General features: G+C 39.2%; 2 protein-coding genes, 1 long non-coding RNA gene and 1 pseudogene across 10 annotated transcripts; 1 reads left to right on the forward strand and 3 right to left on the reverse strand.

Moving 5' to 3' along the window:
- Positions 1 to 3,941: 3,941 nt before the first annotated feature.
- On the reverse strand, positions 3,942 to 7,511 carry LOC133728973 (uncharacterized). 8 transcript variants are annotated; one of them, XR_009856157.1, is made up of 9 exons: positions 7,339 to 7,511; positions 6,845 to 7,126; positions 6,503 to 6,667; positions 6,299 to 6,369; positions 5,855 to 5,933; positions 5,102 to 5,219; positions 4,885 to 4,983; positions 4,484 to 4,585; positions 3,942 to 4,380 (listed from the first exon to the last, which is right to left on the reverse strand). It is a non-coding gene; the product is annotated as an uncharacterized LOC133728973 (long non-coding RNA). The 8 variants fall into 8 exon arrangements; XR_009856153.1 differs by having other exon boundaries at positions 7,244 to 7,511; XR_009856155.1 differs by adding an exon at positions 5,447 to 5,485 and having other exon boundaries at positions 5,102 to 5,338; positions 6,845 to 7,511.
- Positions 7,512 to 15,755: 8,244 nt separating this feature from the next.
- Positions 15,756 to 19,281, forward strand: LOC133730460 (uncharacterized). Its single transcript, XM_062158045.1, has 4 exons — positions 15,756 to 17,025; positions 17,131 to 17,249; positions 17,326 to 17,523; positions 19,207 to 19,281. Exons 1-4 carry the CDS (start codon positions 15,756 to 15,758, stop codon positions 19,279 to 19,281), a joined length of 1,662 nt encoding a protein of 553 aa, XP_062014029.1.
- A 445-nt stretch (positions 19,282 to 19,726) lies between these two features.
- Positions 19,727 to 21,555, reverse strand: LOC133730461 (expansin-A23-like; annotated as a pseudogene).
- A 2,012-nt stretch (positions 21,556 to 23,567) lies between these two features.
- Positions 23,568 to 24,708, reverse strand: LOC133730462 (expansin-A23-like). The gene is made up of 2 exons (XM_062158046.1): positions 24,564 to 24,708; positions 23,568 to 24,350 (listed from the first exon to the last, which is right to left on the reverse strand). Exons 1-2 carry the CDS (start codon positions 24,706 to 24,708, stop codon positions 23,716 to 23,718), a joined length of 780 nt encoding a protein of 259 aa, XP_062014030.1. The 3' UTR covers positions 23,568 to 23,715.
- Positions 24,709 to 26,753: the final 2,045 nt, after the last annotated feature.

Below are 26,753 nucleotides of genomic sequence, written 5' to 3' on the forward strand. Positions count from 1 at the left end.
CCAGATCTCGTCGACTCCGCCAGCAGTGATCCCAAGCGGCCCAGCTACAACAACGCTTCAACTAGAACACAGCCAGCACCAGTACCACCACCGTGCAACCATCAAAACCAGCTATTTCAAGAAACCAGGACTTAGAACTTCCTCAAGTCCGGCAATAGCCCCGACGCTAAGTCGGCCGCCGCTGGACAAGGACGTTTGGAAACCAGCAAAGGTGTTTTTACGGTAAAGGAGTTTTTCCTCTCTTTAGGGTTTCTCGTATTAGAGAGAATAATTAGTTTTTCCACTCACTTATACACTTGGATCCGCCCCTTCAAAGAAATTGGGTATATAATATGCTGCAATGCATTAAAAGAAATGAAAAATAAAGTCTCTAGTTATTTAACTTCATTCGTTCATTTATGCTGATATCACACCAATTTTATGCAAAATGCATCAGCAAATTATCTTTCTAGTTATTGAACTCAACTGAAACGTACAATAAACCTATGAGTTAGTTACAGGCATGGCCTGTGAAACCAAGACTTAGAGCAAGTTCACCGGTGCCTTCTAGCCTGGTCTCCATATGCAATAGGTCACCACATCAGTAAGCATGGGTCATTTTCTTCTTCCACTGGAAAAAAGGAAGTTGTCTTTTTCTTGACCCAAGGTGACCCAAGTCACTTCCCAGAAAGTGACCCAAGGAAGCTGGTTGCCAGCTTGGCCCAAGCCTAGACGTGGCTGACGTCAGGTAATGTTGGGAAGAGAAAGACGCGAAAAGCTAGTGTGTCTCCACCATTTTTTTGTCTTTTAGCGCCTGGCGCGTGCATGCAGTATTTGGTTGCTAAAAAAGTGGGCTGATGGTGAGCCCGTGACTCAGTGCTATTGGCTTCTTATTTGAAACCAATTCCGAGCCATTAGTTTCAATTATACTCTCAATCCAATCGCATTCAATTAATATGTTTGCATGTGTAATATAACAAATTTTTTTTTAGGAGACAAATGGGCTATAAATGGTAAGAAAGTTAATATAAATAGTCTAAAAATGTAATAAATTCTCTATTGTTTAAGGAAATCGAAATTTGGGAGAGAAATTGTTGTGTCTTTAATTGATAATGAGGGTTTCTTTATATAGAGAATTACAAGCATAGAATCAGAGCTATACATGAAAACATAATCATACAATGATTGGATATCTACTAAGAGTACACCACACCCTTCACGTTTCGAGACCAAACATGTAGATATCTCCCCCTGATGTTTGTTTCTCCCCCTGATGACTACGATCATGAGAATTCAGATAACTTCCGCAAACCAATGCTTGCAACATGTTTCTCGAACGTGGATTTAGGCAATGACTTAGTAAACAAGTCTGTCACATTATCATCATATCAAACTTGGTTTATTTTGATCTTGAGGAGCTTCTATTGTTACTGATTGTAGAAGAATTTGGGCGATATGTGCTTGGTGTTGTCGCCATTGATATAGCATTGCTTCATTTGTTCAATGCAAGCAGCATTATCCTCATAAATGCTGGTAGGCTCATCTGTGGTTGACTTCAAACCACAATTGCTTCGAACATGCATAATTATGGATCTAAGTCATATACATTCACGAACCGCTTCGTGAAGAGCAATAATCTCTGCATGATTCGAAGAAGTAGCGACAAGGATCTGTTTTGTAGACCTCCAAGATATCGCGGTCTTAACCATGGTGAACATATAACCAATTTGGGAATGACCTTTGTGTGGGTCAGAGAGGTACCCAGCATCAGCGAAACCTTCCAAAACACTAATGCCGTTTTGGGATGGGGAGAGGGAACGCAAACCACTATTGGTCACGTCCCTAACATATGATGGGTCCGAATCCATCGTCTCTCTGTTGGGATAGAACAAGCCCATATCGATCGTACCACTTAGGTATCAAAAGATTTCTTTAACACCAGTCCAATGGCGTCGTGTTGGCGCAGAGCTATATCTGTCTAACAAGTTCATGGTGAAAGATATGTTCGGTCTTGTGCATTGAGCTAAGTACAATAATGCGCCTATTGCACTTAAGTAAGGCACTTCTGCCTTTAGCACGTCATCATCATCATCCTTTGAACGAAATAGATCCTTCTTTGGATCAAGACTACGGACAACCATTGGGGTGTTTGAAGGCTTAACTTTGTCAGTATTGAAACGCCTAAGCATCTTTTGGGTATAAGCTAATTGATGAATCAGGATACCATCTTCATGGTGCTCAAGTTACAAACCGAGGCAAAACCATGTTCTCCCAAGGTCCTTCATCTCAAACTCGGATTTCAAGTGTTCAGCGGTTTCCCTTAACTCCTTAAGGGTGCCAATTATGTTCATGTCATCAACATAAACCGCTACGATTGCAAATCCGAAACTTGTTCTATTTATGAACACACATGGGCATAGTTCATTGTTAACATATCCCTTTCCAGTCAAGTATTCACTTAGACGGTTATACCACATCCATCCAGATTGCTTCAATTCATATAATGAGCATTTCAACCTTATTGTAAACGCGGTCCGTGGTTTAGAGCCACTTGACTTGGGTAACTGAAGTTCATCCAGGACCTTCATGTATATCTCTGTATCTAGATCCCTATATAGATACACATTAACCACATCCATGAGATGCATGTTCAGTTTTTCAGAAATTACCAAACTGATAAGGTAGCAGAACGTAATGACGTCCATTACGGGAGAATAGGTCTCCTCGTAGTCGATTCCAGGGCATTGTGAGAAGCCTTGGGCCACAAGGCGGGATTTGTACCTTACAATCTCGTTTCTCTCATTACGCTTTCAAACGAATACCCATTTGTGACCAACCGGTTTGGTATTGGGCGGTATTGGGACAACTGGCCCAAATACCTTTCTCTTCGCTAGAGAATCAAGTTCTGCCTAGATCGCTTCTTTCCATTTTTCCCAATCAGCTCTACATTGGCATTCATCAATAGAGCGTGGTTCGATGTCTTCAGTCTCAATAATCTCACGCGCTACAGAATACGTGAATACATCATCCATGATAATGGAGCTTCTTTCCCACGTCTCATGTACAATAGTGTAATTCGCAGAGATCTCTACGTTCTCAGGGATAGGTTCTCACATTGAGGAGTCTCCTAATGATGTCTCTTAGACATTACAATAATCTGGAACGTTCTCATGGGACGGATTTTTAGTATGGACACTACTAGGATAAAGTTCATAGACATCAGTTCACAAATGATGTTAAAAAAAAAAAAATCCGATGTCTTAGTGGGCGATGTTAAAGATCGCCAAAACTATGACATCGGTTCACAACTGATGTCTAATGTGCAACGAGACATCGGTTTAAGGTTCAGAATCGATGTTAAAACGTTAATGTGATCACCATTTTGGTGTGTTTAGCTATTGTCAAACCTTCATATTTTGGCATTAGATGCTTAATGAAATATAGGTCTAACAACACAATTATCCATTTTAACATCGTTTTTGATTTAGAAACGATGTCTGATAATATTTTACACATCGGTTCTCATAAATTTTTGCTTGTGGTTCATAAGCTTTTCGTGTGTTTGGTACATAATATTTCACTAGACATTCAATCCATATTCTGTAGTATAGTTTGAACTGATGTCCATATTTATGATAGACATCGGTTTTGTTTATTTATCGATGTCCATAGTTATTATAGACATCGGTATTTGTTTGTATCTCGATGTCCATATTTATCCTAGACATCGGTTTTTGTTTATATATTGATGTCCATAGTAATCTAGACATCGGTTTTGTTTATATATTGATGTCCATAGTAATGCTAGACATCGGTTTTCGTTTGTATCTCGATGTCCATATTTATACTAGACATCGTTTTTGTTTATATATCAAAGTCCATAGTAATGCTAGACATCGGTTTTTATTTGATACTACAAAGCTGATCCACAAATAACATGAAATTCAAATGTACTTTAAATATTAAGGAATTGTATTAATTTCTATCCAAAATTAGAGCTTGAGGTAGTTTCAAAAAGTTTTGCCAGAAAGTAAGCTTCTATTACAGTCAACTACTGATTCAGAAAAGTAACTCTACTATATAATGTATAAATGAGAGCCTTCTACATATACAAACTCATCATACCAGCCATTGTTCTGTACTCCTCTGTTTTACAAATTCTCTCCATGGCAATAACCCAACGAATTCATACCCCTTCGGAGGCTTTCTCAATTTCTTCCTCTTTCCCAAGAAGCTTCTTTCAGTTTGTAGTTGAAAGAGTGAACTGCAGATTTTCCCATCAAGACTGCTAATTAGATTTTCCCAAGAGGCATCCCATCCCTGTGGGGCTTGGTGCGCAGCCCAATACTCTTCCAGAATCGGTTGCCTCCCTTTCTAGGTCTCTTGCCCCTTCTTGTTTTTCTAAGCCAACATTGCCATAAAATCCATAAGAATACAAATCCATAATCAAATTGAATACAATCAAATCCTGATAACAAAATGAAATTGAAGTTGAGAAAATTACCTCAACACTTGGGTTCAGAAAAACCTTGGAAGAAGAAGAACCACCAAGTACTCATCAACAATTCTCAAAAATCTACAGCTTTGACCAAAAGAAGAAAAAAATCTAGAGGCAAAATTAAGAAGAGATCAGCAATTAATAAGGTGAATAAGGAAAAATAAAGTATACTGACATATGCAAAATTGAGGAACAGATGAAATATGATAATGATCTGCTGATCACAACTAAAGCACATATTTGAATAAATAGTGATGAACAGCAGCAAATCCAGTTCCTGAAAATAACGAAAATAAATTCTGAAAAGCTAAAATCAAAGAAAATCCAAGATGGTATAAATTTTACTCCAATTGGGCTCCATTAAGAGTGGCATTAAAAGCTACAGACTCAATTCAATGAGTGCTTACCAACGCTGATAAGCAAAGCAGATAACCCCTTGTTCTTTGTCAAGCCTCCCATGAATTCACCCCCAAAACTAAGTAGCTTTGCTGTTTGATCAAATCTATCTGATGAGAAAAGAAATTGGGCGTTGATACAGAAGCATTTCCTAAGAGCAAGTGTGGTCTTGCTCCAATCACTGTCTCGGAGTTAAATAGTAAGACTCAATTAAATCCTTCATTTTACCTGCATTAGCCAGACCCCATCCTTATCTCCGCTTTGCAGTCCCTTGAATATTGTTTCACCTAATGCAAAGATGTACTCTGGATCATCAACAAGTGGAGTATTCTCATCGAAAGGATAACTGCAACAGGTTCATTAACCAGTTTAACAATCATTACATAGCATATGTGAAGAAGCTATAATAGAAGAAAATGGAGGAAGCTGTATGCCAATTGTATATGTGACTGGTCCTTCCATATTCTGATCAAACAGGTAATACAGCAATGTGAAGAATTAGAACTGAACTTTTCTCACAAGTCTTGAATGAAAAAACATAAAGGAGGAGGGCAAATGATTCATGTCACCAACCTTTTAGATGTTCCTCAATGAATGTTTTCCCAATTTCAACTTCAAGTGATTAACAAAACCATTTCCAATGTAAGTTCTTCACAGATGGTTAGATTAATACCAAGAGTAATAGTAGATATATAAAAACACATCAAAACTATAGAGAAGAATACAGCAGAGAATGGGATATGAAATGGATTACATTAATAAATTCTGCAGAAACACATCAAAACTGTAGATATATAACAACAAACTCTGGAAGAATAAACTTTAACCAACTTAGTTCTTTTGGTAAAAACACATCAATGATTGATACAGAAATGATTTCAGTTGAACGATTAAAAAAGCCCATGAACCAAGTGAAGCAGAAAATAAAATTTATGAACAACAATAAGCATTGCATTTGAACAGAGCTGATCAGATTCTTACCTTATAGACAAGACGCCAGTCCTTGCCTGTCTCACTCAATCTTGTCCATAAAACATTCATAACCATCTGACATTCCGAACTGAAAGATCATAATATTCATCTAGTAAGTCCAGTACAGTGAACCAAGTTGCTTCTAGATTCTAGAAAAAGGTATTAAAGGAAATCTTTAAACAAGGCTATGCCAAAACAAAACTAACAATTTCTTAGTGGCCTGTGCGATCTCTGCCAATGCAGAGCCATGAGGACCTCAAGGTTCATTATCCGTTACAATTAATCATGTAGGAATAACTTCAAATTAAAAAATTTAAGGAACTGTTCCCTTTACAACCAGGTACATAATCACTAATTAAGGTCTAATTAAGAAAGTTCACATTCTTAAAGTTAAAGCTTTTCTAGCAAACCCAATAAAGCATAAGCAACTTGGTTTGAGTAAGGGAAACATACAAGTATTCCAGGTGCTTCAGCTGCCCAAGCTCTGGCCCCAAAGACCCAGAATGTTAGAGTTGCCCAAATCCCTAAAATTGAAGACGAGAAAGTCAATCAAGCCACAAAAATTACAAGAAATTAATTCAAAAAGGTAATTGATAAACAAATTCAAACTCAAACAACAAACACCCTATTTCAAAATCGAAGAGAGAATAAACTTACAAACGGATCACATGGTTATTAGCATCACAGGTAACATGGAACCAGGTGCAGGGATTGACCAGAGTTGGGTCCCAACTCTGAAGAACATTGGTGGCATCATTGAACATTGGTGGCAACATTAGTAACCCCGCCTTCCTTACTCTTTGCAATCAAATAAGACCACATCTGATATAAATGTTAAAAGTGTCATCAGAAAAATTAGAAATGCATCCAAGAAACAATCCTGGTTACAGAAACCGTAAACCCCAATTCACATTCTCGTACCCTGAAAAATTAATCAATGCATTGCAATATTAGCCGAGTGAGGCAATTAAACAAACACCTGCTTTGCATAAAATTTACCTTCCCAGACTTCCATCCCAAATCGAAGTCCCTGGCTTGAATCAGCAACCCCTTCTAGATTTCGTCCTTGAATTCCTGATCGGCCCTGTAGGACTCCTTCAACCCCTCAGGTTCAAGTCGGGTCTTGAAGAACTCTTCCTGAGAGCCCTCAGATTCTCGTACGCCAAACACATACACTTTTTCGAATCGCCTTTCTCTTTGCATTTGCGCACTGGACATTGGGATTCTCCTCCTTCTTCCCTCTCTTCTTCACCACCAGAAATTTCCTCTCCAATAGAAATCCTAACCCCCAAGCACAACTAGATAAGCAAATTAACTAGGGATAACACTTAATCGACAAATTGGGAAACCAAAACGAAATCCAGAAACTACATAGAATCAAAATTAAAGAAACTCAACGTCCTTTCCAGAGAGAGAGAGATGGAGGAGAGAGAAAGTGGATCTGGAAGACTCTTTCCTCCGTCATCGACCTCGGACCACCAAGGTGGACTCACCACAGCCATCATCTTCTTCGCCTTCCTTCGACGAGTCAACGGCAGACTGCACGTCCTCCGGCCACGACTAGAAGCAAGGTCACATAGTTCCGTTCAGTCCACCTTCGAGATGAGCCACAAAGAAAATGGGTCAACGGGTGAGGCAGATAGAGAGAGAGAGAGAGAGAGAGAGATAGTGTGAAGACTGAAGAGCAAAGAAAATGGGTCAGTGGGTGAGGTAAAGTGGGAAACTGACTGTTCAATTTTGTTCCCCGCCTACGCGAATTTTTTTAACTTAGTCTGTCCGCCATTTTAAAAATTTATGATTCAAAGTATAGACATCAGTTAACAGTAACAACTGATGTTAAATATATAAATAGAAATCGGTTTTTTAGAAACCGATGTTAGAAAAACTTTTTACATCAGTTGAAATCTTAACCGATTTAAATGACGTGATGTCTATTAGCATTATTCTAGTAGTGGGATGATCAAAGGATTTGTTTTTGCCTCATTCACTCTCTTTCTAGGGCGAGTATCCTTTGAACCAACTATCTACCGTGCTTTCTTGTGAGACCTACGACCATATACACCACATCACTGCCAATATGTCAGTGGCGCCATCTTCTGGTATCTCAGGAGCGGCGTTACGTCTAGTATTTGGGATGTCAATCCTTGCAGGAACATTTGCAGCAGGTATCTGTAATCTTGTCACTTTAGCAGTATTAGAAAATGCATCAGGCAGGGTATCTGCTATGCTCTGAAGCTCGATAATTCTTCGCACTTCAAGTTCGAACTATGAGGTACGGGGATCGAGATGACACATAGTGGGGACAGACCACGACAATTCCTGTCGTTCCTGCTAAACATTTGTATTATTATCTTCCCCTAACGACGGGAAGACTGTCTCATCAAAGTGGCAATCCGCAAATGTAGCGGTAAAGAGATCGCCTGTTAAGGGTTCCAGGTAGTAGACTATAGTTGGAGCCTCATATCCAACATATATGCCCATTTGTCTCTGTGAACCGATCTTAGTACGCTATGGCGGTGTAGGCACATAAATGGTACACCCAAATATGCGTAAGTGCGAGATGTCAGGCTCGTACCCAGTCACTAGCTGTAACACAGAATAAGGTTGGGTGGTAGTAGGTCGTAGACGAATTAGCGTGGCTGCATGCAGTATTGCATATCCCCAAGTGAAAATAGAGAGATTGGTGCGCATAACCAATGTCTGAGCTATCATTTGTAGTCGCTTAATAGCGACTTTCGCAATACCATTTTGGGTATGAACATAAGGAACTGGATGCTCTACATCAATCCCCAGTGATATGCAATAGTCATCGAACATTTTCGATGTAAACTCCCCAGCATTATCAAGTCGAATTGACTTAATAGGGTGGTCCGGGTAGTGAGCCCATAGGTGAATAATTTGGGCTAGGAGTTTAGCATAAGCAGCATTTTCAGTGGACAACAGCGCGACATGTGACTAACGTGTCGACACATCAACCAACACCATAAAGTATTTAAAAGGCAGTGGTTGAATAGGTCCACAGATATCCCCTTGGATTCTCTGCAAGAACGGAATGAGTATTTTGGGATCCTTTGCATAGAACAGTCTCAGTCCTAATTTTCCTAAGAAACAGGCTTTGTAAAACGAGCGAGGGGCCTTAGAAGTAACCAATAAGGATTTTGGTTGGGCATCAGCGTCTGAAGAGCTATTCGAAGCAAAATTGGTAACTACATCACTGATCATAGCGTCATGGCCATGGGAATTGGCATCCATGGCGTCATGGCCATGGGAGACGCCTACCATAGCGTCAGGAGGAGGGACGACGACGGCCCTAGGCCGGCGGTGGACGGCGGCAGCGTCAGAGGTGGCAGTGGCGGTGGTCACACTTAGTCCCAGAATCAATCTCTGATTCTTGCTTGTTTTCACTCGAAAGAATGGATGTCCGTGTGAAGTCTTTAGTATACGGATCATCATATCATGACCAGGATGTCCTAGTCAGTCATGCCAAAACCAATATGTGTCTGAATCCAAGAGATCTTCTCTTATCACATTGTTGGATTCAATAGGTCGAATGGTAGTGACATAAAGTCCACTAGATTAACACATAAGCTTCTCTAAGGTGCGCTTTCGTCCGTAATCATTAGAGGTAATGCAAAGGAACTCTTTTTTGTTTTCAGTATGCGTTTCCACATAGAATCCGTTGACTCTGATATCTTTAAAGCTCAATAAGGTGTGGTTGCCTTAGGAGCATAGAGAGCTTCTGCGACATTTATCAAGGTACCATTTGGCAAGAGGAATTGGGCGACTCCATGTCCTTGAACTAATCCTGATGGCCCAACCATCGTAGTCATAGAGGAACATGTAGGCAACATCTCCAAGAATAATTGTCTATGGCGGATAATGGTGTGCGTAGTCACACTATCCGCAAGACATTGCAGTTCTCTAGAATCCATTCCTAAAAAGAAAACTCATAATTAAAAAGGAGTCATAATGAAAAGAACTCAACTTTTATTAATAAGCCAACATAATAGAATTACATCGTTGGCTCTTTAACCAAAGAAAATCTAATTCAATGAACTAGCTAATGTAAAACAATGGTAGTCGTCTAACTTCTTTCGGTAACTCCAAAATAAATGTGACCAGGTGAGTAGAGAAATGTCAGTGGAGCAAGGCTCGCTTAAGTACCACTTATCTCAAAATCTTCCTAAACATCACACTTACTTTGGATGAGCCTAGTTTGAAGAAAGACTAAATCATTGGCATTTACTACAAAAATAATATGGCAATTGCCTACATCTCTTGGAAAATATAAAAGACTTAAACAAAATCTCCAATCTCTTAATCTTGGCCTTTAAAGTTTTCCACCCTGAAATCAAGATTGCCATCTTGATCTTCTTGTTCCATGTAATTTGCTTCCCTTGCTTCATGATAAATCTTGTAAGCGTTTTCAACATTCTAGGATGCTTTACAAGCTTTGGCCCAATGTCCAGACGTTCCACACCGAAGACAAACATCTTTATGGTCAGGCTCCCTTATCGAGGCGCTTTAGGGGCATGATTAGGACTGCTATTGACCTTGGTGGCGTCACCACCATAGCCGGAGGCTCGGCCTCCTTCTCTCTTCACACGTTGACCTCTAAGGTTTTTTAAACGCCTATCTTGGCGATTTCCTTCCTCTTTGGGGTGAGAATATGGACCAGAACGTCCATAATTATCCCTTTCCTTAGGGTTTCGCTCCTTGCGTTTTCTCTTAAGGGCGCTACTATAGTTAGACTCCGAAATAGATATGGTTCCCACGGGTCTAGAGTTATAGTTCCTTACAAGTATGTTGTCGTGCTTTTCAGCTACGTTCATGGCTCCAATAAGCTCATGAAACCTTGTGATGTGTATGGCATTAACATCAATCTGATAATTCTTAGCAATCATCAATGCAGAGACGGGGAAGGTAAAGAGAGTCTTCTCGATCAACATCGTATTAGTGATGTTCTTACCACAGAATTTCATCAAAGACTTGATACGAAGGGCTTCCAAGTTGTAGTCAAGTACAAACTTGAAATCACATAAGCGGAGGCTGTGCCATCTCACTTCTAAATCAGGAAGAAGGGAGTCACGAACGTTGCCAAATCGCTCTTCGAGTTCTACCTATAGCTTTCTAGGGTCCTCTTCATTAAGGTATTCGTTTTGGAGCGCGTCATTCATGTGACATGTCATGAGAATAATGGTCTTGGCCTGGTTTGCCTCCAAATTAGCTCTATTCGCTTCCAAAACGGCAGCTTGTTGAGGAGTAAGCACATTATGATTTGGCTCAAGGATCGTACTCAAAATCCCTTCAGCCTTAAGATGCTGGCGCACATCACGAACCCATTTGTGATATCCTGCACCTGTTGTCTCCAGTGGAGTAAAGTTCAACTTGTTCAGGTTACTCATCCTGAAAAACAACAAGAAAAGATGGTTAGTTTTAGAGCGAAAGGCTACCCCGAAAACAATAAAAATTTCTGAATGTAGTCCCTCCCAAGAAATTCGATTCTAAGATGTGTTTGTGGTCGATCGTATCTTCTCAACAAACTCTAAGTTTGGAGGACTCTACAAGCTCCAAGCTTGGAGTGAGCTCGATCCCCCACAGTTCGGCTTAGGTCTCCCATTTGAAGAAGAAAGGGGGATAGAAGAAGGGAGGTTGCAAGTCCCCGAGAAAAAGAATAGAAACTTCAAAAACGGGAAGTTATAAAACATACCTAAAAAATTGCTGGAAAGTCGCTGGAATTTGGTGGTGGCCGACGGTGGTGGGTCGACGAGGGGTCGTTGAAGCTGCTGCAGGGCTGCGTGGGGCTGAGAGAGGTTGGGCGTGGGGCTACTGAGATTTGTCGATGGGTGATAGCACAAGGGGGCGAAGGGGCTACCAAGACCTGTCGAGGGCTAGCGAGGCCTGCTCGCAGAGCTGTGAGCGAGGGCTGCCGAGATCTGTCGAGGAGCTGTCAATAGAAGCGTGAGCAGGCGTGCGAGAGGTGGGGGTCGACGAGGGTGCAGGGTTGGAGTGAGGCTAACCCGGCCAGTTCAGGGACTTCCGGTGACCGGTTCGGGGATTTTTCAACAGGTTCTGGGCTCCTGGGATCGTGGGCTTCAAAATGTGCGGCTGTGGTTGAGGCTACGATTTTAGGGTTTCAAGATTAGGGCTTCGTGCTGATAACGTGTTTAAGGAAATCGAAATTTGGCAGAGAAATTGCTGTGTCTTTCATTGATAATAGGAGTGTCTTTATATAGAGGATTACAGGTATAGAATCAGAGTTGTACATGGAAACATAATCGTACAATGATTGGATATCTACGAAGATATCTCTGAGAATATCTCTAAGATTAACCCTATTACAATTTCGACAAGTAACCTAGACTTTGGGCCAAACACATATTCTGGATATACTGGGCCAGACACATATTCTGGATATACTTGAACATCTATTTCATTTTTCATTCAAATATATGATATATTTCATTTTTATAATATATTAGCCTCTTAACATGTGTTCCGCACAAGTCAATTTGTTTTTATTTTTATTTTTTTTAAATTTAAAATGTTACAAGAGTTTCTCTCCCGATGGTGGGGAAGTTTCTCCTTTTTTCATGGGAAGTATATCAATTTTTTTTAAATATAATATAGTCAATTGACTATCTTATCCTCATATAGAAATAATTTATTTATAAATATCTATATTATGTGAGGGTATATATGGTATTTCAAAAATTTAACCATTCCCTCAATAATTGACTTAATTATATAGGATTTCAAAAAAAAATTCTAACTCTAAATTTTTAAATAAATTTTATTTTTATAATAAATAAATTAACAGAATATTTAATGAACAGTAACTGACCCAATAACCCAAATACAACGGGTGGAAACGGACATCTTATGACAGTGAATAGTGTTTTGACCTGGTAACCCAGTGACCCTGACCAATGAGTAAACTTGCTCTTAAAGAGCTATAATCTTAGCCATCCCTTCCAACAGTAATATCAAGCTGTCTCAAAATGAATGAATAGTGCTAAGATGTATATACATTACAAGCCAAAAGGAATCTAAATTATATCCACTTGAATATTAAATAGAACATGCTAAGCAAGATTATACTATCATATACAAAAGAAGGATAGATTTATTGTGTTTACATAAATTTGGGTTTGCAATCACATAAAAACTAATCAGATAGACAGATAGGATAACTTTAAAGTGGCCGATAGAGAACTTAATGGATTCTCTCAGTGAGATAATTTACGGGACACTGCGTATGTTGAACAAGTAAATTGAACTTGGTAACATCTGAATATCCAATGGCAGGCTTGGAGAAAGTAGCTCAGGGAAATTCGTCCAAACAGTGTCTGAACTTTTCCAGACTATTAATTTTCGTACCTAAACTTTGAAAAATGTCACAATGGTACCTGAAGTTTTGACCCCGACCCAATTTCCATACTTGGGAACAGTAAAATCGTCTACGGCGTTAAATTTTGAGGGGTAAATCTGGAACTTCAAGAGATCTCGACTCGAACGAACCCTTTTCCCCCAAATTGGGTCATTGCCTTTGGCATACGAGTCAAACTCTTTCTCTCCTTCACCCGAATCTTATCTTCAGTGAGTCAGAGATATTCGATTCTCTGAGTGATAGAAGAGAATCGTTCAATCCCCGTACACCACATCTGGATCTGGAATCGAATCCAACATGGCAAAATACTGGCGATACTTTCGTCTGGATGGGGAGCGAGGCCACTATTCAGGTAAAACTACAGTGAAAAGAAATGGTCCCCATTCCAAAAGCTTTTCCTTGTCTTCTTTATACTCGATTGGGATATAAATGAATAGGAAAGTAACAGAACTGGTCAACAAAGTAGCTTTGTTTTAGGGTTTCGAAGATGTTGGGTTGTTTTTTGTTTGGCTTTTGTCTGCATATGCATTCTTTATACATTTTGTATGTGTTATGTCGGGAGTGAGGTAGAAGAGTTTGTTAAATTACCTTGCTTTATGGTTTGGGGTTGGGTTGGTGGGTTTATTAAATCCCCAGGTACTAGGCTGGAATTCATTCATGTGATGGAGTTAATTGATGGGTGGAATTGGTTGTTGGGTGGGTTAAATGTTAATGCCTTTAGGGTTTAGGGTGTTGAGTGGCAGACTGGTGGTTTTGTGGGTTTAGGGTTGTTAGGTCCAAATTTAGGGTTTTCATCTTACAATGTTTAACACTGTAATTTTTGAATCCCAGCTTAATATGATTATTTTGTGAAATGCAGGAGATGTGTTTACCATGAAAATTCACCATGGAGGGAGGTTTTATAGTCGGAAGGGCTGTAATAGGGAGTATAGAGGGGGGGATGTGGTCTATGTGGATGGTGTAGACGCTGATAAGGTGTCTTATACTGGGTTAAATTATTGGGCTAATGACCTGGGTTATCAGGCAGGTCCAATAGGGTATTGGTTTAGGGTTCCAGGCAGTGAAGATGACACAGGGTACTTGCCAATTGTGACTGACAAGGATGCAATTGATATGTGCAAATTTATACCTCAGACAACCAAGATGCTGGAAATGTACATTGTGTGCTTAGCAGAAAGGAAGGTGTTTACTGAAGAGGAATTAGGTGTGTTTCAGGAGGATCTGGATCATATTGGCTTCATTGGCCATTATATTGAAGATATAGAAGATGGACCAAATATTATCGGCCTTCAAGATGAAGGTGTTGGTCCTGATGTAGGGTTTGAATATGGGGATGGGCCTTTTCCTTTTGGAGAAGATTTTGGATCAACTGATGATGAAGAAGAGCATGATGGTTTAGGGTCAGATAGGGAGGTTAATGTTGATGGTGATGCAGAAAGGGAAGTTGAGACTGATGGGCAAGATAGGGAAGTTAGGACTGATGGGCAAGATAGGGAAGTTAGGACTGATGGGCCAGATAGGGAAACTGGGCCATCTGGGCCACATAAGGAAACTGGGCCAGAAAGTGGTGTTGGGCCAACTGGGCCACCTAGAGAAACTAGGCAAACATCGACAGCTACACAGAGGGCCCATGGGCCAAATGCAAGAGTGACACTGAAATCTAAGAAGATAACCATGGACAACGAGAAAAGACCTGCAGTCGAAGAAGAAGCAGTGAAGAAGACTAAGAAACAAACTGCTAAGACCAAGAAAGGAAATGCAAAAAGGTATTCAACAAGGTCTGCTGGGGAGAGTTCTACAACAGTTAACAGGCAGTCTGACGATGTAGTTGACTCGGACAGTTCAACGGATTCAGATGACCCTGATTTTGATGGGATAGTGGACTCAGACTATGAGGACATCAGTTCAGAGGATGATCAAGAGTTCAACAACAATGTTGATGGTGACACTGGGTTAGCAGAAGAGTATGCCGAAATGGGGTTCGAGGGAGCTATTTCTGAAGATGATTTGGAAGGTTCAGATGGTGAGGGCAGTTTACATGGATCTTCTGATGAGGGTGAGGATCGAGGCAGGTTTGCAATGAAGTGCAGAAGAAGGTACTCTAATTGGAGGGAGTTCAACAACAAATCTGACATGAGGAGGCCTACATTTGAACTCTGGATGGCTTTTCCTAATTCTAGGGAATTCAAGAGTGCAATTAGGAAGCACTCTGTGTAGACTAAGAAGGAGCTCAAGTTTCAGACAAACACAAGGCACAAGGTCTGTGTTGTATGCGTTACTTCAGAGGATTGCCCATGGAGGATATATGCCAGTTCCACCGACCACGAGAATCCTACCATCTACATAAAAGGCCTGCAGCTTGAGCACAAGTGCAGTTCTTTGGCAGGCAAAGTGTATCACATGCATGCACCATTCCTGGCTTAGGAGTACATGGAATTTTTTTTGAATGATCCGAAGTGGTCAACAGAAGGTATACAAAATGCAGTCAACAAGGACTTCGGAATGAAAGTGGGATACCAAATGGCTTACAGAGCCAAGGTGCAGGCAACTAAGAAGGCTCAGGGAAGTTATGCAGACCAGTACAACCTCTTAGAAAGCTATGCACATGAATTGAAGAAAAGGAACCCAGGGACCTCAGTCTGGATAGCCACTGAGTTGGATGGGGAGTTGACTAGGTTTAAAAGAATATATATTTGCATCGAGGCTCTGAAGAAAGGTTGGAGGGAGGGGTGCAGGCCCATAATAGGGCTGGATGGTTGTCACCTTAAGGGTGTACATAAGGGACAGCTTTTATCTGCAGTAGGAATAGACGGGAACAATGGTATATATCCCATTGCATGGGCAATAGCAGAAGCTGAAAGCAGAAAATCATGGCAGTGGTTTCTGGAATTTCTGAAGGAAGACTTGGATATACATCACTCAAGTCACTACTCATTCATGAGTGACAAGCAGAAAGGACTTGAGCAAGTAATTAAGGATCTGTTTCCAGACTCCCAACATCGACATTGTGTCAGACACCTGCATAACAATTTCAAGAATGATGGCCATAGAGGGTTGGAGTTGAAGCAGAAGCTATGGGCAGTGGCTAGAGCTTGTACAATGAGCCAGTATGCAAGTGCAATGGAAGACATGAAGAAGAGTTCAGTAGGAGCATGGCAGTGGTGCTTGGATAGGCCTGCTATACACTGGTCCAAGTCTCATTTTCATGAGAAATTCAAGTGTGATGTTCTGCTCAATAACCATAGTGAAAGCTTCAACAAAAGCATTCTAGAGGCAAGGAAGAAACCTATTCTCCCATGCTTGGAAGATATCAGAATGGCCACAATGTTGAGGTTGGCAAACAGGAGACAAAGTGGGCCAAATTGGAGGTGTAGAGTTGGCCCCAGGGTGGAGAAACAGTTGAAGAAACAAGCAGACTTGGCTGCTGATTATAGACCAAGGGAGTCAAGTGACCTCAGGTTTGAAATTCAAGGAAGAGGGGTGGGCTGTGCAAGTGGGGTGGTGGCACAACATTCTGTGGCTTTAGATATGAAGTCTTGTACCTATAAGAGATGGGATATTTCTGGTCTTCCTTGTGGCCATGCCATAGCTGCAATATACTCAAAGGGAAGGTCGCCAGATGAGTATGTCGATGACTACTTTACGAAGGAGAGATACATGAAGGCATATGAGCCAATCATGTACCCAATAAATGGAGTGCAAGAGTGGGATATGATAAACAGGCCTATTGCCCCACCTCTTTATAGGAGACAGCCTGGGAGACCTAAGATGGCTAGAAACAAAGAAGCAGGTCAGTGTTCGTTCTAATGCATGGTCTATGTTCGTTTATGATGATACATGTAATTAGTTGTTTCTAAATGCTCAAAACTTTCAATTTTGTCTTGTTTGGTTTTAGGTGAAGTGGAACCACCAGCTGGATTAACCAAGCTGCCCAAAGTTTATTACACTCAAGTTAAATGTGGCATCTGTAAGAAGAAAGGCCACAATAGGAGGACATGTCTCAGCAGAAATCAGGTAATTTTATTGGTTGTCCATGGAGCTATTTATGTTGGGTTTAATACATTAATTTTGTGTGTATGTTGTAATGCAGGCTCCAAATGATAATGACCAGTCTGAGCCTCAACATGAGGAGGTTCAACATCAGGCTGTGCAGCAGGAGGTTCAAAATGAGGGGGTGCCAACTGATAATGTGCAGCAGGAGGTTCAAGCTGAGGAAAGCATTCCAGCATCTGATTCTGTGCCTTTTATGCAGTCACAACAGTCCACCAATGGAAACTGGGCAACACAGGTATATTTTTTTCCCACTTCTGCAAGCAAACTTTGTTCTAAGCTGTGCTGTTATGGAAATATGCTGATTAGTTTAGTTGGCAATTTTAATGTAATGCAGTCTAGGCTTGGGTTCACACACAGGACGTTCAAATCCCTTGCACACAGAAAACCACAGACTCAGAACAAATGAACTGACTTGCATCATCATCTGAATAGAGTATTCTAGTGGAAATATATGAAGGGCCTAATCTGTAGTGAACTTTTTGTTTTTGTTGGGATTATGACTTTTTCAGTAGCTTTGGATACATTGAAGCTATTTTCAGGCAATTTTTGTTGGCAATTGCTTATGTTCATGACGATAGCACTAATTTGCTTGCTTGATTGAAAATTATGTAATGAATGATCCCTTTTGTTGTGCCCAATATGAGTATCAGTTTACATTTACACCTGTCAACAAATTGGCAGGGTCAAATTTCCCTTTTTGTTATAGTCAACTGAGCAATTGCCAATGACAATACACATTTGGCGCTAAATAATGATTTCACTGTTCATACTTATCAAAATGGCGCGAATACTTGAAGTTCCAGATTTACCCCTCAAAATTTAACGCCGTAGACGATTTTACTGTTCCCAGGTATGGAAATTGGGTCGGGGTCAAAACTTCAGGTACCATTGTGACATTTTTCAAAGTTTAGGTACGAAAATTAATAGTCTGGAAAAGTTCAGACACTGTTTGGACGAATTTCCCTAAATTTGGGTTTGCAATCACATAAAAACTAATCAGATAGACAGATAGGATAACTTTAAAGTGGCCGATAGAGAACTTAATGGATTCTCTCAGTGAGATAATTTACGGGACACTGCGTATGTTGAACAAGTAAATTGAAGTTGGTAACATCTGAATATCCAATGGCAGGCTTGGAGAAAGTAGCTCAGGTGTGGCCACACATTCGGAATTTGGAGTTGACACATGCAACTGTGTCAACTGTACAAAAGAAAATGAGTTGATTCTTAGTTTCTTAATTAAATATTTAATTTGCTCCACTATCTTATTCAAAATTATTTTTATCAAATAAATATGAATCCAAATGATAGGAAAGTATAAAGGAATTAATTCAACAATTTTCATTTTCATTTCTTATGTATCATTCTTATGAAGCTAGCAATTCATTCTTATGTATCATGACTATCATCCCTTTAAATTGTGCAACACGTAGTAGTTGCTATTGTTCTTGTTCTGGTTGACAATGATATAATTATGGGAAAATATTTCAGTACATTAATGTATCGATACATCAAGTAGATTAGATTCAATACAGAGGTAGACTAGCTCGGTACAAGGGTAGACTAACTCCATGCATGTCTACCCATGTACTGAGCTAGTCTACCTCTGTATTGAACTAGTTTACTTGATGTATCGGTATATTAACGTACTGTAGACGATCCCATAATTATGTATTTACATAATATCATTTATCATTCATGATATGAGATTAGAAATCGTCACAAAAATTGTGTGATGATATATTATTATTCGATATTCATGTCAAACAAATTGTTATGGGGCCCGGAAAAGGTTAATTTTTAACTTTTTACTTAATTTGCGTTTTGTTTCTCGTATATATCATGGTTGCACAAAAAAGATCTAAAATTCTTATGTCCTTGCATTTATGGTCACTTAAATTTAATTCTCTGTTGGTAGGATGATGATGGGATGAGCGGTAGAAAGAAATCGGACATCAGCCAGTCAATTCTCTGTCGGCTGTACTTGCCTTGACTGACGCATTACAAGAGCTGGAGGAGTGGAGGGCACATTTACACAAGCTCTGGTGTACTGTGTACACCAACTTCGGAGTTGCTTGAAAATAGGAGTTTAGAAAAGAGATTCAACCCTGATACCTGAAAAAATAAATAATAATAATAATAAAATAAAATAAAATTCTCGTCCAACTTATTCAATGCATGTGAAATTTTAGAACCATTACTTGTTTGTTTCAGTGTTTCTCGTCTACGGGTGGTTGGTTTAAGCATCAAGTCTCCCTCACTCTCTTTTTATGTCCTCAAAACCGATCTGGTGTAAAATGATGCAACTCATGCAAGCCTAAATTACCCAGCGAAACATTCAATTCTCTGTTTAAGAAAAATAATCTTTACATTACCAATTATTACTGACCACATCTTTCTGAGGTGGTACTTAATATAGGCGGTACACTAGAAATGCTTCATCCCATTAAGAAATTCTTGATCCCATCATAGGTCTCACCGAATCGCCAATTTTCGGACACAATGTTATCAAACTCTACCATCTTCCCATCACTAGTGGTAACTAGGAACGACAAGCTTTGGCCTTGTAATTTGTTTCCGATCTGCCCGGTTTGGCCCTGAATTCGTGTCATCTGAAGCCAACCGGAAGTAGTAGAGCCCTTAATTTTTACATCAGAAACATCACCAGCACCGGCAACGTTGTACAATAACACACGCATCACTCCCCCTTCACTATTTGGAACTCAACCCCTCCATATTTAGCACACGGGACTCTGTGATACATAACTGGTACCATCCGAGTTTTTTCATCTGCGATTTTTTTAAACATAGGCAGGGACAACCTGAAGTGTTTCGATGGTGGGTTGCACCAGTTGTTGGTTCCCTCTAGAGGCTTAGTATAATTTGGTGGGCAAAAATTGGTTGCAGTAACAAAGACAGCACCAGCATTGGGTAAGCACCCTACTGGATCATCAACACATATGAGGGCGTAACAAGCAAGGCCATCGTTGAAGAGTGCTGCGCTGAGAGATGTCGTCTCCAAGTGATGCAGAACGGATGGCAGCCCAATTTGAAGAACAGTTGGATCGTGCTAAAGGAGGAAAACGAAAAGTGACTAGTAGACACGAAACAGCTCGGTGTCCGATTGGGACGTGCCTTACCTTTCTGGAAAGGGAATCGCGCCAGAAACAAGACTCATGAGGTGTGGCATTTTTCGGGCTTTCGGGCTCGTTTAGGGCCTCAAAACTGCATTTTTCTATTTTTCGGACTTATGGTTTTCCTAGTTATTTTTGGGTTGTTTTCGTTTTTACCCATGGGCTTTAGGGTTTCAGTGTTAGTAGCCCTAAGGTTATTTTTGTCTTATTTATGTAGCCGCAAGCGGCTGCAGAACCTATCTTTTATCTTTTTATCAATAAAATAGAGATTTGTCTCTTTTATCTGTGGTGGACTCCAGAACACTTTGTTAGGTTTATTGCTGGTAAATCTAGTTTATCAATCCGACTGCGTCACCAAGCAGCCTTGTTTTTTGAGATCACCGTATCCACATGCCCCCTCTGTGAAATTATAATCACAAAGTTAAAACTACATCAGTCATTTTACTTTACCTAGCTAAGAAAAAAGATAATATGAACTAATTATATGCAAACCCCCAATTAGGGATCTCATGCTTGTGGACTCAGTAAGCAATGTAGATTTATGATTCAATTGTTACTTTCTAACTCTCCATTGAAAAATAATACCAAAAGAATTAAACCAAATCGAACACCATAATTCATCCAAATGTCTTTAAAAAAACAGATGAACACCAAGAGTAATATTGCCAGGATTGCAACACTAATAAAGAGCTTGACGATTTTCAAATTGACGGATTTTTTTTTTGTTAGTAGAGATGATACTATGGATCAAAATTTAAAACACAAAAAAGCTTGAATCACTAGATCATTTTTGCAAGGTGAGTAACACCTAAATCCTATTCAGATCTGCATACACACAAAAAAAAAAACACGTCTAAACTCGAAAGTTATGTTCTTTTTATTACCAAATAGTCTAAAAACAGAGTAAAGACTTGAATATGTAGTAATATTTTCGCATCTTGTTAATTTACTATAGTCAAATAGAATGAAATTAATCAACTGCAGTACTTACTGTTGGTTCCACTGCCATGCATGTCGCCGTAAAACGATGCAGTTGCACCAGTAAACCAAGTAGTCATGTTATCACCGCCCATGCCGTGAACCAAAAGAGAGATGAACACGGCCGCTGTAAGCAAAAACTTCACCATAGCCATGTCTGTATGATAATGGGAGAAACTGGAATGGTGTTTGCTCTTACATATGCTGCATTATATAGGCATGAAGGGAATAAGAGGACAATGACATAAGTACTGTAATTATTCTCAACCGTGGCCCAGAAACGCAATCTTCTTTTGTTTCTCATCACATTTTTGATGCGAGTGTTTCTTTCTCCTACGCATGTTCTACAAGTGTGCAAGTGCATGAGATGAGTCTTTCATGGATGCCAGTAGAGGCTATGGCCATTAATGGTGTATGGGAACTCACAGGTTCTAGTACAAGTGTGATGAGATCTATATGCATGTCATGATGTATTATTATACATGGGTTATCACATGTTTGTTGTAGGGGCATGAAACCGGGTTCATACAAGTCTGCTTTACTTTGGAAGGGTCAAGATTAATTTCAGTTTACTCCCCCGAGGTTTGGGGGTGTCACCCCCCTATTCTCAATTTTGAATACCCCCCAAGCTTTTCAATTTCAGTTTTCGGTGTCCAATTTCTTTGATTCTGTCCAAATTGGACGTTAACTTTAACGACTAGACCCACTTCAAGGGGTAAAATTGTCATTTCGCACCAAAAAAACCTCATCACGAAAAAAAAAAGAAAAAAAAATTCATTCTTCTTCTTCCTCCGATCCCCAAAGCTTCATCAACTTGGAAAAAATGCAAAACCCAATCCCAGAAAACCCATTACAACCCAGCTAAAACCCACCTCATACATGTTTCACAACACACACCCATCACCTGTCCTGACAAAAATCACCAGCCAAATTTGACTGGAGTTCATCCACGCCATAACTCCCCAGAGCTTCCTCAACCTCCCAAAATCCGATCCCAGGAAACCCATTACCATCATCTCCAACTCATCTTTGCTCCAAGCACGACCATTACAATCCAGTCCTCAATCGGAAACCCGAACACCACAAGCTCCTCTTCGGGGGAGAAGTAGAAGAAGACCCAAGTGGAAACTCAGGGAGGTAAACTGAAATTAATCCTTATTTGTTTTTAAAAAATAAAAAATAAAAAACTAAAAACTCCTTTTAAGGTAAAAATTTAAATTGTTTTGTATTTATTTTAGGTCAGATTTTTTTTGGGTCAAAAAAGACTATCTCAAAAGAAATAAAAAATTGTGGGAAAACTGTGTTATTTGTAATGATGCTTCTTCGTGATAGAGTTATCTTTCTGGTGTGTCACCTTTATATCAAAGCAAATAGAGTAGCTTTTAGTGCACTCTTTGCTAATTGATGCTTGTTAGAATATATAGATTTTGTGGAGACTCTTGGTATTATTTCAGGATGTTCTCTTGATGCTTATTGTAATTTGGGATTCAGGCTTCATGTCCTCTCTTGTATTCTGCAGTTTCATTAATCAAAATTTGCGAGCAGTCGCACTAGCCCCCTTTCAAACAAAAAAAATAATAATAAATAAATAAATAATTTCACTTTTTTTCTCAAAGGAAAATATGTGAAAACGTCGTTCCCATTCACATTCACATTCAAATTCAATATAATTACACATAAGAGCATGTAGCACAATGTATGTCAAAGCCAAAAGGTTTTTGCCTTTCCCACAAATAAATTTGGTAGATGCCTTTTTTTGAATCTTAACTAAATCGCTTAATTTAGACTTACTACATTCTACTCGGTGTATCAAAAATTAGACTTGATATATGCATGGATTCATTTGTATTTTTATTTTGGGCAAAATCATTTGTAGTACTATTGTTGGTCAAAAATCATTTCTAGGTGTTTGAAAGGTATAAAATCGTCATGTTACCTTTCTGAATTGCAAAAATCTACCGAGTATGAGTCATTGCACACAAACCACTAATGTGAAGAACTGCCTTACTTGCATATCAATTTGACAAACAAAAAATTCAACCTTAATATTCATATCCAAAGAGAGGACCTTGATATTTTGATCTATAATCATGAGGAAGTAAAAAACTTCGTGTCCAAGATGATTAGTAGTATTTAATCACACTGATTTTCAGAACCACTCCTCATGTGTATGTGTTGCTCCCGCTTAGAGTGATTGGGCATCAACTTTCACTTACTCACCTTTATATCCTGTAACCGATTTGGTTCAAATTGACAGGTAAAAGTTAATTTGAATTGATCGAAAAACACAGTCACACTGTCATGTAGGTGGTGCACTAAAAATTCTTGATCCCATCAAAGGTCTCACCGAATTGCCAAGTTTTGTCAACAACATTATCAAACTCTACCATCTTTCCATCACTAGTAGTAACTTGGAACGACAAGCTTTGGCCTTGTAAGTCAGTTCCAGTCTCCCAAGTTTGTCCCTGAATTCGTGACATCTGAAGCCAACCGGAAATAACAGAGCCCTTAATTTTGACATTAGAAACATCACCAGCACCGGCGACATTGTACAATAACACACGCATCAAATTAGAGTTTCCCTTGAATAATTGGAACTTAACCCCTCCCTCCTTAGCACACGGGACTCTGCGATATACAACCGGTACCACCCCAACCTTTTCTTCTGCGATTCTTGTGAACATTGGCATGCTTAACTTGAAGTGTTTCAATGGTGGGTTGCACCAGTTGTTGGTTCCATTGGGAGGCTTAGTATAAATTGGGGGGCAATAATCGGTTGCAGTAACTACCGCAGAACCAGCACTGGGTTTGCACCCTTTCGTATCATCGACACACATGATGGCGAAACAAGCGCCACAAGCAAGGCCGTCGTTGAATAGTGCTTCGCTGAGAGCTGCTGTCTGCAGGTTATATTCTCGTTTATTGAGATCACCATATCCGCATCCCCCCTCTGTCAAATTATAATCACAAAGTTAACTCGATCGATCTATATCTCAAATTAATGATCGATCTTTACGTCTCCATTGAACGATAATATCATGAAAGCGAAGAAAAAAAGATGAAACAAATCGAAAAAACCATCTACTCATCCCGATGGTTCCTCTGCACTTCATGTTGTTAATCTGCTATATATATGGATGAAATAATTAACTGCAGCGCTTACCCATGGTTCCTCTGCCCTGCATGTCGCCGTACAACGACGCATGTGCACCAGTAAACCAAGTCGTCATGTCGTCACCGCGCATGCCCGGAACCAAAAGAGAGATGAACACGGACGCTGTTGTAAGCAAATACTTCAACATAGCCATTTCTGTATGATAATGTGAGGCACTGGAATGGTGTTTGCTCATACATATGCTGCTTTATATAGGCAGAATGGAATAATAAAAGGACAATGACAGAAGTACAGTAATTATTGTAAAATTGAAACATTATGACTTAAAAGAGGGTTAGTGGCGCAAGAACGCAAATCCTTTTCAGCTGTCAATCACATTTTTGTTGCGAGGGTGTTTATGAGATAGACGCATGTTCTACAAGTGTATGAGATGAGTCATACATGGATGCCATGCCGAGACTGTGGCCATTGATAGTGTGTGGGAACTCACATGTTTGTTGAGAGCAATTTAATTTTCTGGTAATTGTAATTATGGCATTAGCGTCATTCTACAAGTGTATGATGGTGTATGATGTGTTATCACGTACATGCTTGTTGCAAGGGCATGAAACTGTGTTCATATAATGCAGTTTAATACTTTAATTAGATAGTGTTTTCTTTAGTTCGGAAGGGTAAAAAAAAGTCCTTTAGGGTTGAAATTAACGATAGTTTTCCCCTTTTTTTTTTTTTTTTTTTTTTGAAGAATATCATGTCGATATATTAATACTCAGGCCAGAAATGACCATTACATCCTCTATCTACCATCTATGGATAGATAAAGAGTTTGTGTAAACCATAGTGATACATAGATAGTTTTCTCTTCGTTTGGATTAACCTTATTTTGAAAAATGTTTACTTTTTTGAAAGGGAAAGAAAAATGATATTTAAATGAAGATAATTACACATGATTTGTCACGGATGTCCAAGTCAAAAGGGTTAGGGAAGGGATTAGGTTTTCAAAATAAACTATTTGGAAGAATATATCATTCATTAAATTCGTAACTAGATGACTCAATGCGCAACAATTTAGTGTATTGTTGGAGGGATAATCATTTAATTTTAATTTTGTGTCAAAAAACTAATCGGATTAGTGAATAAATGAGCGCTGTTGTATTAGTGATCGAATGGTACCAGATTTTTCTAAGCCAAACTACTTGGCCACTGATCAAGAGCACATGTATAAGAAACTTTTGTATGTGTCACTTTGGGCACAACTAAGAGATTAATGAAATCTTTTCTTAACCCGGGTGACTCAATTTAGACCTAACAAATAGTGTGTTGTACATTCTACTCAATGTATCAAAAATTAAAATCTTATGCACGGCTTCATTTGCGTTTTTTTGGACAAAAATATTTGTAGTTCTGTTTTATGTTAAAAGTCATGTGTAGTTGTTTGGTAAGAATAAAATAGTCACATGCCTTTGTGAATTGTGAAAACTAACTAACATGAAAAACAGTACAATATAAGTTTATTTTGTCATTTAAATGAAATGTTATTAATAAATTGCATCGTTGTTTCTTATTTGGAGAGTGAAATTTACACTCCTTACTCCCTTCTTCTTAGATTTTCTTTTACTTTATCTCTAAAAATTATGATATTTTGGTAATAAAAACATCCAATAGGAATGTGGAACTGCGGATTGTAAAGAGTGATTTCACTCCCCCGTTGTTTTCTTGATAGTTACCAGCTCTAAAACTTTTGTTGTGAAACCAAGATCATCACTCCACTGTACATCCTTTCATTTTAAATTCATAAACATGAGTTAATAACTTTACGTGGGATGTTAGAGCAAACTAACATCAATTATACATATAATTCTCTTTTTATTTTGATTCCTTCATAGATACTTGGGTAAATTTGTTTCTGAGCAACGTACTGCTGAAGCAGCTCAAGTTATCATGATTAAGATTGATACCTTTACTGGATCAAAAAAAAAAAGATTGATACCTTTAGGTCTCATGCTAATTGTGATTAATAGTGGTAGTCTTTTAACACATTTTTCACCACATGTCAATCTCTAGACGCAAAATGAACTAACTATTTTGATATTTGAATTAGAAATCAACGTATTAATCCTATTAGAAAATCATGGATTAGTAGTTAACAACGAACCTTAGCTAATACTTCAATCCAACTACATAGTGACGGTCAGAGCGCTGATTATGATTCCTAGCTGTGTGCTCTGGCCTCTCTGACGT

This window comes from Rosa rugosa, chromosome 2, assembly GCF_958449725.1.
Source record: "Rosa rugosa chromosome 2, drRosRugo1.1, whole genome shotgun sequence".
In the NCBI taxonomy this organism is placed as follows: Eukaryota; Viridiplantae; Streptophyta; class Magnoliopsida; order Rosales; family Rosaceae; genus Rosa; species Rosa rugosa.

What these genes read in the sequence shown, in the direction of transcription:
- LOC133730460 (XM_062158045.1), top strand. Translation starts at nt 15,756, where the DNA reads ATGGCTTACAGAGCCAAGGTGCAGGCAACTAAGAAGGCTCAGGGAAGT. An exon ending in GGCTAGAAACAAAGAAGCAG is followed by an intron (nt 17,026 to 17,130) that starts GTCAGTGTTCGT and finishes GTTTGGTTTTAG; the next exon opens with GTGAAGTGGAACCACCAGCT. An exon ending in CATGTCTCAGCAGAAATCAG is followed by an intron (nt 17,250 to 17,325) that starts GTAATTTTATTG and finishes GTTGTAATGCAG; the next exon opens with GCTCCAAATGATAATGACCA.
- LOC133730462 (XM_062158046.1), bottom strand. Translation starts at nt 24,708, where the DNA reads ATGGCTATGTTGAAGTATTTGCTTACAACAGCGTCCGTGTTCATCTCT. An exon ending in GCAGGGCAGAGGAACCATGG is followed by an intron (nt 24,351 to 24,563) that starts GTAAGCGCTGCA and finishes ATAATTTGACAG; the next exon opens with AGGGGGGATGCGGATATGGT.